We start from the raw sequence: 18,317 nt of genomic DNA, 5'->3' as shown, positions 1-18,317 counted from the left end.
CTGTCTATCTAATTTATGTCTGTAAGTTAAATTGTAAGTGTGTTAAATTCATCACTATGTATATTTAAGATACCCGTATTATTATCTATCGTAGACAAGTCTCTCGCGAATTTATTCATATGAAGAGATAAAATATAGCAAAGTGCGCACTTAAATGGAGTAAAATATCGAAATTGCGATACTTCATTGTTAATATGTTAAATATTTCAACATAATTAGTTTATGAAGCGATTGTATATTCGATTGCACCGTGACGCGTTGAAGTTGCACTATCATACAAAGTTAACGAGAAACAGTAACGAAGGACAATTACGTTATCTATCGACTGCATGGATATGTTTAAATATGCGGCTTATATTAAGTGCTTATGAAATTTTGTATGATATTAAAACCATTTTTATTTATTAATAACGATGACATAATACTTTAATAAAAATATTGGACGTTGCTATTAATAACTTTTAGCCATGTTTCGGGCAATAGTTTGATTCTGCGTCGATAAAAGGACTCATTTTTTTAGGCAATCCATTTATCAATCCATTTTTTCATTTTCTCAGTATCTCAGAACTGCATGAATCAGATAGACCGTGCTGCATTGCCCTAAGTAAATGAAAATCAGATGTAACAATTTATAACATGTGAAAGCGTCTCCTCTCACTCGCTTCCCCCCTCCGATTTTGATGAGCTTAAAATATATAGGGTATCCGGAATCTTTTGGAAACGAAAAATTGTGAAGATTAATCAGATCAGACTGAAAAGAAAAATCATGTACCATTTTGCAAAAATCACAATAGTTATTAAGTTACTAAATGTAATTAAAACGTCTGAGCCAATAAGAGCATAGGAAACGATAGGCTGGACTGGACAAAAGTATGAAGACAATAGACAAGATAAATGACTTACATCTGAATACTCGTATACAAAGACAATCAGCCGTCGGATCATTGTCGTAAGGACAAACAATGACAATCGCACAAGATGTAGGCTTATACGTTGCCTTTATACACAAATTGCATGTTTTATTGGCATATTTATTGTGAGAAAGACAGTGAAAAAGGAATTGCGAAATATTCTTTTCAGAATATAGATAGTGCTCTACCTTTGTTTCCTCAATTTTATTAATAGAATTTTATTAAAATCAAAAAAATATTGCACTTAAAACATTATTTAAAGGAATTTCTCAGAATATCTCCTACTATTATCTATTGGTGTACATAAAAGTAAGTTAAGTTTGTAGTCTATATTTAATAATTTTTAACACTATAAAAATAGGGATTTTTAACATTAAATATTATAATTAACAACATACTAAAAGAATCATGTATTAAATTTGCTATAGAATTTTAGTTTGAGGAACATATCGACATTCTGCTTTAATTTATTTTCCTATTTTCTATTTTATACAACATTTATTCTTTAATGTATTATCCTATCTTCATCTATTATTTTTCTCTTTTGTACATAGTATAAATATTTTAGGAACTGAAGTCTATTATTAAAAAAATATTTTATGTGCTTTAGCTATTTAAACTTTATTAATAGTTTATCTACATATTTCTCGAAAATGCGGTAAAGTTGAGAATAATATATGTGAAAAGAGCTATAATGTACTCTCCGGGTAGAATTTTGAGTTCGATTTCTTTTATTTGACATATATTTTCATTATTTAACACACATGTTTATGTGGAAATCATAGATTGTTACATATCAATTTTTTCTTTTATTTTAATTGCTTATATCTAAAACATCCAAAGCATCATCTAGACGTCGCGTCTTGTAAACATGAGCGATATATCTAGCAGACAATCTTGGAACTCTAATAAGATTCGAATTGTTGAAGTCAACGTAGAAGAGTCCATATTTCCATCTACAAAAATACAAACATGGTTGCTTGTTATTACATAAAATTATTGTATAATTTGTATTGTATAATGTTATTATATAGGCTATACCAAAAATCTGGAAACGGTCGAATATTTCATAAACTATGCATTTTAGAAAGAAATATTTCAAACAAAAGTTATTTGGTTCGAGGGAGGACATAAGATGGTGTCATTGGATTGATCTTGAGTGGACGTTCCAAGGTCATACGGAGTTCTAATTTGTTTTTTTAAATAGAACTCTCTATTTTTCATTGCATATTTTTATAGCTTATCTCGACAGCTTTCCAAAACACTATAAATAAGCTATGTTTTATTGAGTATTTTCCGGGTTATGGGGCTTGAAAGTTACAATACCGCCGACATTAGTCAAGATGTACCGCGTGAACGTTGCACGATCGGATTACACCTCTTATGTATGTGTATTTGTGTGTATGTTATAGCAAAGATAAGGACCCCACAGTTCGTCATTCCCGTAGTATCATGATATTTAATGACTCCAAACTCACAATGACACACACACACACACATACACACACATACACACACTCTCTGCTGTATGTGTGCGTATGTGTGTGCGCGCGTGCATGTGTGCAGGCGTGTGTGTATATGTGTGTGTAAGGGTGTGTGATTTAGTTGAGTAAGTGTTCAAATTGACCTCCATCTGCTGCTTGACAATGGCTTAGCCGTAGATAAAACTTCTTTCAAGCCCCATATCTCGGAAAATACTCAATAAAACATAATTTATTTTTAGTGTTTTGGAAAGCTCTCGAGATGAGCTACAAGAATATGCAATGAAAAATAGGGGGTTTAAAAAACAAAGTTGAACTCCGTATGACCTTGGAACGTCCACTCTAGGTCAATCTAATGACACCATCTTATGTCCCCTCTCGAACCAAATAACTTTTGTATGAATCATTTCTTTCTAAAATGCATAGTTTATGAAATTTTTGACCGTTTCCAGACTTTTGGTACACCTTGTATAAAAACCGTAAATTCAATATTCTATGTCAATGAATAGATTCAAATAATGATCCAATGATCCTATGATCTTACTGATAACCATGCAGCCACTCGAAATTATCCAGCAAAGACCACAATAAGTAACCTCGAATATCCACGCCATTTCGTATAGCTTTTAACACTTCGGCGAGGTGCCCTCTTAAGTACGCAACCTTATTCTTGTCTTCCAAACCGGATTCGGGAAAGCCGTTCCCGGTTATGTAAATTATAGGATGATAATCCTCGTTCACGAGCCGTAGCACTTTGGCAAACACCCACGGCGTATTCTAATAAAAATTTTAGAACAATAAATAGTATCTGTTAAAAAATGTAAAACACATTTTTCTCGCTAAGAAATTAACCCTTTTAGTGCTGTAGACGCACTTATGTGCGGTAAGAGTTCTCTGTGACTATTGCTATATATTTCCAAGGCCTTTCATTCGCACGCTCACTTTATTAGCTTGTTATTAACAGTTCGAGTTGTGGTGTTTATTACTTCAAATGTAGACTACTAAATTACTTTTGATCTACATGATATCAAGGTAGATATATATTGTCTCGAGAACAGCTAAAGAGATTTAAAAAGAGGGACACAATTTTTTGATAGGTTATAATCCAGTAAACACAGTTACATGCCAGTTACATTGTCGTATTGTAACGAAATGTAACATGTAATATAACGTGTACGTTACAAGCAATATACACGTTAGTTGTAATCTCCCACTCATAGAAAGTTGTAGTTATATAACAGAAATATCATCAATTACTAAAATGTTATATAGCTGTTATATTAGGTTGGGGAAAAAGAAATCCATTATTTTTTCGTTTATTTCAAGGCTTTATTTAACATAGTTAGAATTGTTCAATTTTGGTCAAATAAGCACCGTTTTGGTCTACAATTTGTCGTCATTTTAAAGGTAATTTCATGATCCCTCTTTCATAGAAGCCCTGATCCTTATTTGCAAAAAACTCGACTAAGCGATTTTCATAGTCTTCTCTTGAGGTCAATTTCTTACCATCAAGGAAGTTTTGCAATGACAAAAACAGATGGTAATCGCTTGGTGCCAGGTCCGGACTATAAGGTGGATGCATCAAAACTTCCCAACCAAGCTCCCGGAGTTTCTGATGAGTCACTATAGACGTATGTAGCCTGGCATTGTCCTGATGAAAAACAATTCTTCTCCTATTGACCAATTCTGGCCGCTTCTGGTCGATCGCTAGCTTCAAACGGTCCAATTGTTGACAATAGAGGTCCGAATTTAGTGTTTGGACATATGAAAGCAGCTCATGGTGGATTCCTTTATAATCCCACCAAGCACTCAGCAAAACCTTCCTGGCCGTTAATTCTGGTTTGGCCACCGTTTGAGCTGTTTCGCTGCGCTTTGACCACGATCGTTTTCACATAATATTGTCATATGTAATCCATTTCTCATCCCCAGTCACCATCCGTTTCAGAAATGGCTCGATTTCGTTCCGTTTGGTCAAGGCTTCGCAGATTGAAATTCGGTCCATCATGTTTTTTTGCGTCAATTCGTGTGGCACCCAAACATCGAGCTTTTTTGGAATCCAGCTTTGTGCAAATGGTTTAAAACTGTTTTGTGGCCGATCTTCAGCTCCTGGGCGATACTACGACTGCTAACATGCCGGTCTACTTCGATCATTTCCATAATTTTATTGACATTTTCGACGACGGGCCTACCTGTGCGAGATGCATCTTTAACATCAAAATTACCGGGACGGAATCAACGAAACCAAAATTGCGCGTGATTGGCTGTGATAGTATCGGGACCACAAACACCATTTACAATTTCAGTCGCCTAGCTTGCATTTTCGCCTTTATCGAAGCAAAATTGTAAAATATACCGAATTTTCTCTTTGTTGACGTATATCTTTTACGTGCTATAACTCACAACTTAATCGACAAATCACAAAACCAAAAGAATTTTTTTTTAGTCGGAATGTCACTTTTCCAATGAGTATAAATATTAATCTATGCGATTAATACATCACGTGATATATACTACTAAAGCCATCACATAGCGGAAAAATAATAGATTTCTTTTTCCCCAACCTAATATAACTGTAATATTATTGTCATATAAAAAAGTTGCTCTTAATTTTCTCGTGTCTTGCATCCGTTGAAAAGCTACGATTTCAAGCGGCATCCCATCCATGTGTTGACTGCGCTAGGCTTTGCTTAACCTGACAATCGAGTGGCATGCAGTTATTCCAATGACTCCAACGGTGTTCTTGTGACTTGTGCTTATATAATGTATTATTACAGTACTCACAGAACATTATAACTTTTCTTGTCAAAAATTAAAACAACGCAACATTCGATATGCGATAAATATCAGTATAGGCTGTTTCAACATTATTGATAATGAAGTTATTTATAATGGTTTACCCACAAAAATATAGTTTGAAACAAATTCAAGGAAATTTAAATAAAAAATTCTAATTACTAAATTAAAAAAAAAACTTTTGAAAAATATGATCTTAAATCCCGTTTTTCATCCGAACCCCGGCAGACCCTAGCCTATCACACCGTAACCCTAGGTTATGTCTCTGGGGCCGGGGGTCTTGCCTTAATCGGCCGGACCGCGAGGCGGGACCTTTATAAAACACCACGTAATCCTACGGTTGAGGAATGTCACGCCTATGGGATGAATGGCAAATGCGTGACCTGTCGCTAGTGGTTCCTCACCCGTGGAACGTGGCGCACCACGGGGACACGCTAGCCTTATCCCGTGTAATGCGGGGGCTCTACCCGGGATCGACGCCCTTTTCCCGCTGTACTCATGGGATTCTATATGGATCTCGAAATTTTAAATACAAACTCCGAGCTTTCGGGCTCAGAGCCTTCGGGCTCAAAGCTCCACACGGACGGGCGTAGCAGCCCGTCCCAGAGCTTACCACCCCGGCAGGGGATGCTTTTTCTGATGATGTCAGTTTGGGAGAAGAGATGGTAGGGATCCAAATGGCGGGTGCCTTACCTTCCCCGAGGAGGATAAGGCCATGGACCTCGAAGGGCTAAGCCTCCGTGGGGCCATGTACAAAGGACCGACCACCGTCCTCGCCGGCGCGTAGCCGGCGGCTCTCCTCCGATCGTAGGGGTAGAGCGGTGAGCCCTTCGGATAGGCAAAGGGCGGCCATCCAACGTGGGACCATGAAGTCCCTGGAGGCCGGGCCCCCTCTTTACAAAAGTAAGGAGGGAGACCGCCCCCATCGACACCCGGGGGACACGGGAGGGAATCTTTGAAGGGGGGAAGGAAAGAAGAGACCAGGGAAGAGGGATGTAGGAACCGGGAAGGGGGCTACGGGGTCGGGGCGGAGGACCTGGGGTTCGGTGATCCGCTCCGACGTAATACTCTCGCAAGGTTCCAGGATCACAAGGTATCAGGAGGGTCACCCAGGCCCTGGTATTAGGGACTGTGCGACCCTCGATGTCTAGGACAGCGAGCGATGCGAGTGAAGCGGTTCGAGCTGCAACCTCGGGGACGACAGGTGGGGCTGTTAGGCCCAACCGGGCTTCGATCCTAAGGGCCTCCCCGGCAGCAACAATGAAGGCAGTGGACACCAGCGTGGCAGATGTGGCGTCAAGGTTGAGGACGGAAGGAGAAGCCGCCAAAAACAGTGGCGGCAGGAAGAGTGCTAGGATAGGCACCACTAGCAGTGGCGGCGGCTCGTCTATAACGGAGGTACCTCTCCCCTCCCTGATACCCGTCCCGAAAAAGCGGGGGAGACCCGCTACCACGGGAAAAGGAGTGGGTATCAGGGAGAGGAGGGAGAAGGAGAAGGAGAGAAACAGGGAAATGGAGATGGAGAGGTTGGAGAGGAAGACCTGGGACCTCCTCGGCAAGGGCTTGTTTCGCTCATTGGGCGACACACGCCCGGCCGAGGAGATCTATCGGGACCCTGCCTCCGCCGAGCTCCTGAGGAGGTTAGGGCCGCCGAGCTGGCCTCGAAGGCTGGCCGCGCGTTGGGCGCGGTTAAGTTGATCGCAAAGAGGTCCCGAACTCTAAAGTAGACCTTTGTAGGACTAATAAACCGTGCCGTGGACACCACTGAGACCGTGATGGCCACACTGATCGCTAGGATGGCGGAGCAGGATGAGAGGGAGGATGAAACCACCAGAATAAGGAGGGAGATGGAGGGGCTGAGGGAAGACAATAGGAGGTTGAGGGGACGAGGCGGTTGGAGGAGGAGCTGAGGGCTCTTAAGACCTCCGCCGTCTCGGTCCCTGACCTCCGCGATTTCCCCCCTCTCCCAGTTGGTTCCTGGAGGAGGACTTACGCGGATGCAACCGGGGGCTCAACTTCGACGGAGGAGGAGCTGAGGGACGCCCGAACCCTGGAGAGGAAGAGAAGAAAGAAGAGGAAGATGAGGAAACTCTATTCGCCTTCCCTCTCTAGAGAGGAGGAGATGAAAGAGGGGAGAGGGTTTTCCTCGGAGGAGGTACCGTCGTACAACGACAACTTCCCGGAGGAGAACCTTCCCCCAGAGTGGTGACCGGAGGGGGCGAGAGGGGCCCTTGACGCCGCCTTGGCCGCTACGGTCCCTTCGAGCGGCGTCGGGGCGGAGCTTAGCAGCCTGAGGGCTGTAGCGGCTTGCCTTGACGTCGAGAGAAGAGGTAGCCGTGTGCCTGAGGTGGCGTGGGTCCCAGCGCCGACTCCGGCTCCTAGGAGGAAAGCGATGACCATTTCGAGAAGGACCCAGGCCCCGCCGCCACCAGCGGAATCGGAGACAGCCGCGGAGAAGGGAGGGGGAAAGAAGGAAAGAGCAAGGAGGAAGAAGAATAGGAAGATGGAAAAGCGGAGGAAGGAGAAGCTGGAACGGGCCCTGAATGGTAGTGGGATAGGTCTGGTTCCAGTTTCCCATTGGGAGTGGAGGAGCCCAGATGAGGGAAAAGAAGCCGGGCATGGGGATCTTGGCAAAGGAACTGAAGGAGCGGGGCCGTTACCCTATTGAGGAGAGGCCGCGGAATTCGCTCAACCCCGGAGGTCTGGGATAACAACCAGCAAAGAAGGATGAGACGTGGGCGCAAGTCATGGCGAGGAGGGGGAAGAGGAAACCGAAAGGGGAGGAGAAGGTAAAGGGGCGAGCCTTTGAACCTCCGAAGGTAGAACCCGGGAGGGGAGTGCAAGGGGCGCGGCAGGGTAGGCCGAAGCCGCCGAAACCGGCGGCCGTCATCATAATGTGCCCGAGTGGTCGATACCACGAGTTTATGGCTGAGGCCAGGCGCAGAATAAAACCAACGGACCTGGGCATTAATGTGTCCCTGCGGGTCCGTAAAACCCTCAATGGGGCGATGCTGGTCGAGGTGCCTGGCCTCAAAGCAGGGCCATCCGCCGACCGGCTTGCGGAGGAGCTCCGCAAGCTGGCGGCGGAAAAGGGCCCCGATTTTCGTGTCCAGAGACCGGAGAAGTTCGTAGCGTTACGAATCTTCAGTCTGGACGCGACAACCGGGGCCGATGAGGTGGCGGCCGTAGCCCTCTCTGGGGGATGCACTCCCGCGGAAGTATCTGCGGGAGAGATAAGCGTCTCCCAGAGGGGCATAGGGGGTGTGGTGGTGCGGTGTCCGCTGGCGGCGGCCGCGAAGGTCGCTGCCGCGGAGCAGGTCCCGGTGGGATGGACCTGAGATGGGGTGACGGCGCTGCCCGCTCGCGCGCTGCTGTGTTACCGCTGTTTAGAGCGGGGCATGTGCGCGAGCCATGTACGAGCGCCGTAGACCGCAGCGGTCTCTGTTACCGCTGCGGTAACCCCGGCCACCGCGCCAAGGGGTGTCAGGCAGCGGTGCGCTGCCCTGTCTGTGCCGAGGAGGGCAGGCCCTCTGGTCATAAGATCGGAGGGCCTGCCTGCAGACCCCCTCCCAGGAAGAGAAGGAGGGAAGAAAGAAGGAGGAGGGAGGAGAGAAGCAGTCCAGGAAGGGAGAGGTCAAAGCGAGGGAGGCCCGAACCCCCGCGGAAATCCCTCCGGACCGGGTGTTGCAGGTGGGAAGTTCCGGACCCAGTACCCCCCTATTGAGGGACCCCGCGATAGAAGCGGGACTGGAGTCGAAGAGGGACCAGGCGGACGACGAGGAAGTGGCCTCGACGGTTCTCCTCTCACAGGAGTGGGGGGAGGAACATGGGTGAAGTTCGTCCCCCGATTCTCACCGGGAGGAACCAAAGGAGGTTACACCCCTGTCCAGGAGGAAGAAAAGAGGAACGAAGGATCCGGAACCGGGAGCAGGGGACCGGCAGAGGGAACGGACGGAAAAGGACCCCAACTCCGGGAGGAAGGACAAGGTGAGGAGGGTGGACCCTGTGGAAAACCCCCAACGGACCTAGAAGGGGAATCGGTGGGAGCGTTACCCCCGACTCCCCAGGAAAACGAACCCCCCCGTACTCCTGAGGGGAGAGGGACGTGCAGGTAGGGACCCCCCGTGACTTCGCGCTAGTGAGGGTACCCGCGATTGAGGCCACCACGGCCGAAGCCTGCTCGGGGGAGACCGAAGCGGTTCCACCGCCAGGGGTCTCCTAGGAAGGGGTGGATATAGGTAGCCCGGAGGAGGCGGAGAAGGCCTAGCCTTCGCGTTGCTCCGGGTCCTACAGGCTAACCTCGACCGCGGTGTCCGGGCTCAGGACCTGTGGTCACACAGGATACTGGAGCTGGACGCCGCGCTGGGGGTGGCCACCGAGCCGCATTGGGTGCCGAGGGACAGTGCAAGCTGGTTCGGCAGCCCAGATGGCTCGGTGGCCGTGGTGGCAAACCCTGGTACGGGGAGCCCTCCCTGTGAGCTAAGGGAAAAGGGATCCTCGTTTGTGGCGGTCGACTGCGGGCCCATTACGGTGGTGGGAGTTTATCTCCACCACTGAAAAAATAGAGCCGGTCTCGGAGAGCTCGCCCATATCAAGAAGGTCCTTGATGGGATCCGGGATTTGGTGCGGAAGTGCCAACCCCGATCCACCGTCATAGCCGTCGTCATAGGGGACCTCAACGCCCATTTGGAAGGGTGGGGTTGCAGTCCCCGGCAGAGGGATCCTCGGGGCGAGGTGGTGATCGACTGGGCAGCGGAGCTGGGCCTCTTGCTAATGAACGAAGGAACGGCCAGTACCTGTGGGCGGCCGGGGTAGGAGTCGGTTATTAATTTGACCTGGGCTTCCTCCTTGGCCGCCTGGTTATTCCAAGAGTGGATGGTGGAAGTGGAAGGCGAAACATTATCGGATTATAGATACATAGTGCGGGCCCTCCGCCTCCCCAAACCTCCACGGGTGCGGGCCTCCCGCTGCCCCGGGGAGGGGGACTTACCCTCCCCAGAAGATGGGCTCTCAGTCGACTTGACGCGGACAGGTTTCAGGCGGCCGTCGTCGTGTTCACCTGGCACCTAGATGAGGGGACGGGTGAGTGGGCTCTCAGCCTCCTGAAAGGAGCTGAGGAAATAGTGGGTCATTTACTGGTGGACGGAGGAGATCGCGGAAGCGAGGAGGTTTGGGGAGAGGCGGCCTCCTTCTGCCGCAGCGTGTTCTGTCGCGGAAAGAAGCCGCCGAATGGGAGCGTCGCCCTGGAAACCGCCGCAGGCAGCGGCGGGGAGGGCGGCGCTCCCCGGGGTTGAGCAGCGGGCCCGAGGCGGCGCCGGCCGAGGAGGAGGACAGGCCTCCGGTCCGTCGGAGGCCGCCTCCTCGACCGCCTCGGGCCCGACTTCGGACGCGGAGGGGAGGGGGATGAAGGGTGTGTCGACCCACCCGCTTCCCCCCTAGGCGTCGGATAGGATAGGCAGAGGGGGGAGTAGAAGCTCGGGTTTGGGACTGGGCTCCACTCCCCCGCCCACCCTCCTATGGAGGGGAGCAATGGGGGGCACGGAGGGAGGATGGATGCTCCCTCCCTCCAAGTAATCACCAGAAGGCTAACCCGGCTGGGAAACCAGTCGGGGGACCGCGTCCTGGACTCTCTCAGCGGGACAGGACGTGGTATTCGAAGCTGTGGGGCTCCTGGAGAGCCCTGAGGCCGGGGTGTCGGGGAGGGAATACGGGAGTAGTTCCCTTGACATCCCCCACCACGGTCCGGTTGGTAGACATCCCGCAGGGGTTTTAGTCAGTAGGAGTCTGACATAACCCCCGACTCCCCAAAAGGGTCGGTGCTATTTATGATGGATTTCTCCTGCGTTACCAAAAAAAAAAAGGGAGCTTGCGTGTCCCGATGACGTACAGAGCTGTGCCGGCGGGGGTTTCGACCCCTGGCAGGTTCTACCATGCCGGAGTGGTCTGTACGGAGGGGCCGCGAGGTAGGTTAGGGGGAGCGAGGCCCTCTGGGAAAGGGCTCCCCCGCCCCCTCCGAAGTGGAAACCGCTCTAGAGGAGGGGGCGGGGAGGGAGGGGGGATGTCCCCTCTCTCCTGTAATGCATCGGAAGGCCAACTCGATCGGCTAGCAGATCGGGGCACCGCGTCCGGACCTTCTCTCTCGCGGAGAAGGGCCAGAGGGCGCGGTACTTGGGCGTGGGGCTCCGTTCGAGCCCTGGAGCCGGGGTGTCGGGGAGGGAATGCTGGCGCAGTTCCCTTGACTCCTCCCTTCGGTCCGACAGGTAGACCCCGCAGGGGTTTTAGTGAGTAAGAGTCTCACATAACCCCCTACCCCTCCCAGGGAGCGGGGGGTACCCATAATGGGTTTCCCCTGCGTTATAAAAAAAAATGTACGGAGGGGCCAGACTAAGAGCGTCCATAATACTCTTGGATGGGCAGCTGCCTCCAGATTTTAACCAGGGTCTGGAGAGTCTTATTTGTGAGGCTCAAAGGACCCTACAGCGCGGGCAGAGCGGGCTCGTTAGCCTGGTGAAGGCAACCGGTCTAGGGGAAGGAAAATCCCGAAATCACACCCGTGTTGTAGGGGCACGTAAAACCCCTACAAATTATGAGTAATGTTAGATAAGGAGAAATTCTGCCTACTCGGAGCTGGGAACCGGCGGGAGGGGTTGTATTGTCCCAGCACCCCCTCGTCGGCGCACTGTGCGGAATCAAGCAATGGGCTGGGTGACGCGTGCCAGGCGGGCGCGCCACCTGAATTGGCTACCGCCCGTAGGGTGTCGCTAGAGAACCGACTGAGGCCGAGTACGAGTCGACTCGGCTCGTCCTCGGTTTCGGTCGGTCTGAAGGCCGCGAAGAGGAGGGAGAGAGAGAGAGAGAGAGAGAGAGAGAGAGAGAGAGAGAGAGAGAGAGAGAGAGAGAGAGAGAGAGAGAGAGAGAGAGGAGGAGTCCGCCACAACGTTGTGGACGGACCGGGGTACACTTCCCGCCGCTGTGCAGAGATGGCAGACGGAGGGATGGGACGGTGAGAGATCAGGGGCGTGGGAGTGTCCACGCCTACTCAGATGTGGAGGAAGTTCTTCCCGGGGGAGGACTTTCCTCCGGTAGAGGAGGATGGAATTTCCCCGGAGGGGAAGAAGCCAAAACGCGGGCGCGAGGGTGGGGCGAGGGAAATCTCTCTTCCTCCCTATTAGACGGAGGCGGACAAACGCTCAGGCGGGCATCCCGCGTGCACGTATGCCTTTCAGACCTATGCCGGGGGCTATCCAGGAGGCTATCGACGGGATTTCTTACCTGAGGGAACTCAGGGTCGAACCGGGTAGAGGCGATCGGGGGTAAGTACCTAGGGAAGCCATTGGCCACCCTTAATGGTACAACCTTCCATTATCTGGATGACATCGAGTAGGCGCTGGTACAGTTAAGGAGATAGCGGGTCAGGAGGGGCCCAATGAAAGGCTTGCGGTCGTGGAAGAACAAGTCCGTGGCCTTAAGTTCGAAATCGCCCGCATGGGGCGACTGCTGGAGAAGCTCGCTCCTCCGGCAGCCGCAGCTGCGGGCGGGGGGCCCAACTGACCCGCCCGGTAACAAAGGGAAAGGGGCCAGGCCCCCAAAGCAAACAGTGAAAGAGGGAGGAACATCCAAGAAGGCTGTTCCTCCCCCTAAAAAGGGAAGCGATACCGCTAAGGCGGCATCCCCTCCCACTAAGGAAGGGAAGACCGGGGATGGGAGAGTCCCGAAGAAGGGACCCCTTCCTCCCAAGCTTCCAGTCATCAGGGCTCCCCCGCGCAATCCAGCAGTCACAGTGACTGCGTTGCCGGGGAAGTCTATAGAAGAGGTGATGCGCCAAGCGCGCGAAAAGGTGGACCTCTCAGAGATTGCGCTTGCTCCGGGAGGGTTAACATGGAACGCGCTAGGAGTGGGGGGTGATTCTCGAAATCCCTGACGGGGACGGTCAGCAAAAGGCTGACCGCTTCGCCAAGGAACTCGAGGACGCACTCTGTGGGGTAGCCAAGGTCGCCAGGCCGGCAAAGAGAACAGAGCTCCGAATTGTCGGCCTGGATGATTCGACCACCCCGCTGAGTGTAGCGGAAGCGATTTCGTCGTGGGGGGATACCTGCTGGTGGACATCCAAACCGATAAGATCAGGAGGTCTGACGGCGGGATGAACGCGACGTGGGTCCGATGCCCGACGGAGGCAGCCCGCAAAGTAGTAGCAGCCAAAGGGCTGAAGGTGGGCTGAGCCAAAGCTCAGGCTCGGCCGATAGGGGACGTCCCCACACAATATTACAGGTGCCTTAATTATGGGCACCTGGCAGTTTCCTGCCGGGAGGAGAGGCTCGGAGGCAACTGCTTCGAGTGCGGAGGGGTGGGCCACATCGCGTGGGATTGCGCCTTGCCACCAAGATGCATCCCCTGCGAGGTGGCAGGAAGGAGTCCCCATCATAGGATGGGGAGCAAATCCTGTGGGGCGGTCCCGGGAAGGGTCGACGCTCCTACAGTAGGTGGCAAATCCCGGCGCCGCCGGGTAAAAAAGAAGGCGTCCGATGTTGGAGCGGCTCGTCCGGAGGATGGGGCCATATCTGGGCCCTGGCCTCCCGACGAGGTCGCTAAAAGAAGAAGCGCGGCATCGACTGCGCAGAAGGGATTGGGGTGAAAGGGGGTATGTCCGCCGCCCGCCAGCAAGGTAGGGGTCCACCAAGGGACGGCCCCTCCCCCTGCACCGGAGCCTAGGCCTGAGAAGGCCATGGACAAATTAGAGAAGGCCCGTTCAATGGAGGTCGAAGTTGCGAACTCCCTCTTGGCGGAGGAGGGGTGGGATGAGTGGGGGGGTTGAGTCCGGGAGTGAGGACTCCCCCAACACTCATCCACTCCAGGCTTCATGGGTCTGCCGGTGGGCAGGGCTGATTCGAAGCTCTCCCACCGGTGGCTCATCGAGCGGGGAGGTGCCCGGTAGGGCCCCTGGGAGCCGGGAGGATGGGCCGACCCTCTTTGAGAGGTACCATCCCTCCCTGACGTTGGGTGGGAATAGCCCCGACCCGGAGTGTGACCCAGGCAGGGTGATTTTGTGATGCACCCTGTGCAGAGAGCTCCGGGAAGGGATGATTGGCTTTAGGGCCGGTTAGGTAGTTTCGCCCCCGGTTCCTCACCGGGGGTGGCTCTGGGGAGGTCCCTTCTGGGACTCCAACACACCTTTCTCCCTCGTGGACGCTACCTTGCCGTGGTGGGGGAGGTTGCGTGTCCTGATGACGTACAGGGCTGTACCGGCGAGAGTTTCTACCCCTGGCAGGTTCTACCATGCTGGGGTGGCCTGTACGGAGGGACCAGACTAAGAGCGTCCGTAACACTCCTGGATGGGCAGCTGCCTCCAGGTTTTATCGAGGGACTGGAGGGTCGCGCTCGTGCGGCCCAAAGGACCCTACAGCGCGGGCAAAGCGGGTTCGTTAGCCTGGTGAAGGCAGTCGGTCTAGGGGAAGGAAAACCCCGAAATCAAACCCGAGTGGGTAGGGCTCGTAACAATCCTACATAGACATGGATTTAATATGACGACTGGAGAGAAGAACGTTTCGGAATTCGGAGCCGAAAACAGGCGCGAGGATAGGGGTAGGGTCCCGGCCCCCCTCGCGTCATTATCCTACGATGGGCCATCACGAGTGTTGACCACGGGCACTAGTGAGGAAATGACTACCGTGAAGCGTCGTATCGGGGACATGGCCCTGACCCTCAACACGTCGTCAATTGACGATAGGCCGAGATCAAAGACCAGCTCCATCAGGAGCAGAAGTCGGAGTTCAGGTGGTAGTAGCGAGAGCAGCTTCTCACCTGCCGACGGGGGCCACGATCCTGATTGGGTCGATGAGTCCCACTCTGGACGTCAAAGTCAGACAGACCGCCTCCACCGAGGGGTGAGCAAAGCGGGTCCTCGCGAAACGAAGAAAGGACGACCGCGCAACGAGGGACGCAAATCCCTGATGACAACCAGCCAGAAGAGCGGTCCAGACCGGGGGTCTCGCTTCGTGATCCCTCGGGAAGAAGAGGGGCGACTACGCACCGGAGGGAAAGTACCCCCGCCGGAAGGCTGGAAGCACCTCCCCTGCCGGGGGGAAGGTGAGGCAGACCCTCGGGAGGAAGAAGGGATGCCCAACGAGGGAATGATCTCGGCCCGGGGCGAGGGAATCGTGACCACTGGCGGAATGCCAGTCAAGAACAGGCCGGGCCCTCTCTCAAGCAAGAGGGGAGGCCCAGAGGCCAACGGGGGAGGGGACGCGGACGCGGACGCGATTGGCAAAACGGGAAAGCCAAAGATAGTTGCGGACGTCATTCTCTCCCAGCGGTCGAAAGTTGTCATGAGGGATAGCTCGGGGAGGTTTATCTCCTCTTCTGCCCCTGACATTGCGGTCACCAACACCAGCGACGGGGCCAGAGTGACTAGGGGGTCCAAACCTACTGCTGCTGCGGCCTCTGTCTTGGACAGGGCCAAAGCAGGCGAGGCTATACGGACCCGGGACAGCGGAAAGAGGACGAGGGAGACGACGTCAAGTGGAAGCTCCGTGGTCTGACACCGTGGTGAGGACATCCACGCCGAAGAAATAGTCGCCTCCTGAACCAATCTTGGTTCGAAAGAGGGACCCGCGTGGAAGGTCGCCTACTATCGGGTTGGACGTCCTCAGTAGGGGGGTGCTGCGGTCCTTGTCGAACAAACGCCCTCTTAAATAGGTCTACCAGGATGCCAGCACAGCCGCGCTGCTTCGAGAGGCTGCGGCAGCGGAACTAGCCTCGAAGGCGGGCCGTGCGCTCGGCGCGATTCACCTGGTGGCACGAAGGTCTAAGACGCTTAAAGAGATCTTCGTGTCGCTTAGGAACTGCGACGTGGCTGCCTCCGAGGCGATTCTGCAAACCCTCATAATGAGGATTGCAGCAAAGGATGGGAGGATAGGAGATACGTCCAGCATTGAGGCCGAAATGGAAGGAATGAGAGAGGAGAATAAGAGGCTGCGGATCGAGGTTAGAAGGCTAATGGAGGAGAAGAGTGCGATGAATATAATGTCCATCGGCGCCGCACAAGAACCAATCCAGCCCAACCCAAGGCGTAGAACATACGCGGAGGCAACAGCCGGCAGTAGCTCCTCCTCATTTGAACCTGAAGGTAAGGGAGTGAAAAAAAGAGGAGGGTGGTTAAATCACCGATACAAGAATCCTCCGACTCCTCCGTGGAGATGAAGACGGGGAACCAGGGAGACATACCATCATATGACGACAACCTGGACCAGGATCGGGGAAAGGAACACGCCACCGCCCCGATGGCAGCCCAAAGACCCTCAATCCAGGAGGTAATGAGGGATCTGGACGAGGCGCTGGCGGTAAGAAACTTGAATGCGGAGGCCGAAAGACCTATAACAGGTTGACGGACGAGCTGTTCCTGGCTATGGATGCGAACCTGGATCCGGAAGGGGAAGGGTATAGGTCCCTGACAGAGCAGATCAGGAGACTGATGACAGAGAGGGCGATAGCCATGGAGAGGGGAAATTCTGTGGGAAAGTTTCCGGGACCAACGTTGCGAGTCGCTGCTCCGGATCCCACTTCCCCCCAGGCCAGAGAGGCGAAAGCCAAACTGGGTGGGAGGGGAGGTGAGGTGGAGGGGCGGGCGCCGAAGGTCAGGGAGACGGAGACCCAGAAGAGGAAGAGAAGGAGGAAGCAGAAGAGGGAGAAGGAGAGACAAGAGACAGCGACCTCTGGTAAGGAGATGAGGACAAGGAAGCCGGAACCGGTGAAGCCGGGGCTAGTTCATCCTCCACTGCGTGAGGAGAGGAAGACATACGCCTAAATGACCAAGCAGGCAGGGAAACGGGACAACGGTGGACAACAGCAGGTGGGGCCCAACAACCAACCCGCCAATCAACCCCAACCCCAACACACACCTGCGGCTAAGTCAAAGGACGAGGAATGGACCCTGGTGAGAGGACCTAAGGAGAAGAGGATAAGGAATTAGGTAAGGAAGAGGAACGCCCCCAAGTCCCCTCCTCCTCAGCCTGCTAAGGGATCGAAGAAGGCGGCAGTGGTGTTGAGGCCGCCCAGATCGGCGGTCATCACGGTCACTTGCCCGCAAGACTCCTATAAGGAGTTTATGGTTGAGGCCAGGTGTCGGATTAAACCAGCGGACGTTGGCATTCCGGGTGCCCTTAAGTTCCGCACAGCTCGCACCGGGCCCTTGCTAATAGAGCTGCCTGGCCTCAACGCTGGGCCCTTCGCCGACCAGCTTGCTGAAGAGCTCGACAAGTTGGCGGCGGAGAAGAGCTCTGGCTATCGCGTCCAGAGGCCGGTGACGACCGCGGCGTTGCGGCTCATCGGTCTGGACGCGATGGTCGGGGTCGAGCACGTGATGGTGGCTGTGGCCCTCGCTGGGGGCTGCTCGCCCACCGATATCTCCGGGAGCAAGCTGCAACTCACCCAGCGAGGAACGGCCACGGCTGTGGTGCGGTGCACGTTGGTTGCCGTTAAGGTTGCCGCCGCGGGGCGGGTCCAGGTGGGTTGGACCCGAGCCGGGGTGACGGCGCTGCCCTCTCGCGCGGCGCTCTGCTTCCGCTGCATGGAACAGGGCCACGTGCGCGAGCGGTGTAGAAGCACCGTCGACCGCAGCGATAATTGCTATCGCTGCGGTACCCCCGGCCACCGCGCCAAATAATGCAGGGCGGCTACGGCACACTGCCCCGTGTGCACCGAAGCAGGCAAACCAGCCGGCCACAAGACTGGTGGACCGGCGTGTAAACCTTTAACGGGCAGGCAGAGGAGGAGGAGGGAGGCCAATCAGAAAAAGAGACAGCTCGGGCCCAGCCCTGAAGGGGAGACAGCGAATGCTCCCTCCACTTCGGCGAAGGACGATGAGAGAGTCCGACGGGCCCCTCCCCACGGTCAGCTGGAGCCAAGGCAAGGGAGGAGGTCAAACCGGCCTCCTCTCCCACGCGGGAGGAAGACAGTATGGCGGCGGAGGCGGTAGAAGTCCGCATTCTGGACCCCACCACTCCCATGGAGGAGGAGGCACTGCCGCAGAGGGAAAAACGAAAGAGGGGAGCTCTGGTGGCGGCCCCCCCTGCGGCGACACCGGAGGAGAGGAGGGCGACGGAGAAGAAGGACGTCAAGGAGCCAGCCCCCCGGAAAG

At 53.2% G+C, this 18,317-nt stretch overlaps 1 protein-coding gene across 1 annotated transcript in view; it reads right to left on the bottom strand.

Moving 5' to 3' along the window:
* Nucleotides 1–1,661: 1,661 nt before the first annotated feature.
* The window catches only part of LOC105181086 (myrosinase 1), a 32,026-nt gene continuing 15,370 nt past the window's right edge, over nt 1,662–18,317 (bottom strand). Inside the window, exons 6-7 of the mRNA XM_011137612.2 lie at nt 2,937–3,169; nt 1,662–1,867 (exon numbers count right to left, since the gene is read on the bottom strand). Coding sequence (XP_011135914.1) covers nt 1,726–1,867; nt 2,937–3,169 — 375 coding nt within the window. The 3' untranslated portion in view covers nt 1,662–1,725. The remainder of the gene's footprint in view (nt 1,868–2,936; nt 3,170–18,317) is intronic.

This window comes from Harpegnathos saltator, unplaced genomic scaffold (assembly GCF_003227715.2).
Source record: "Harpegnathos saltator strain DR-91 unplaced genomic scaffold, Hsal_v8.6 scaffold47, whole genome shotgun sequence".
NCBI lineage: Eukaryota > Metazoa > Arthropoda > Insecta > Hymenoptera > Formicidae > Harpegnathos > Harpegnathos saltator.
This window is presented reverse-complemented; position numbering and strand designations above follow the sequence as displayed.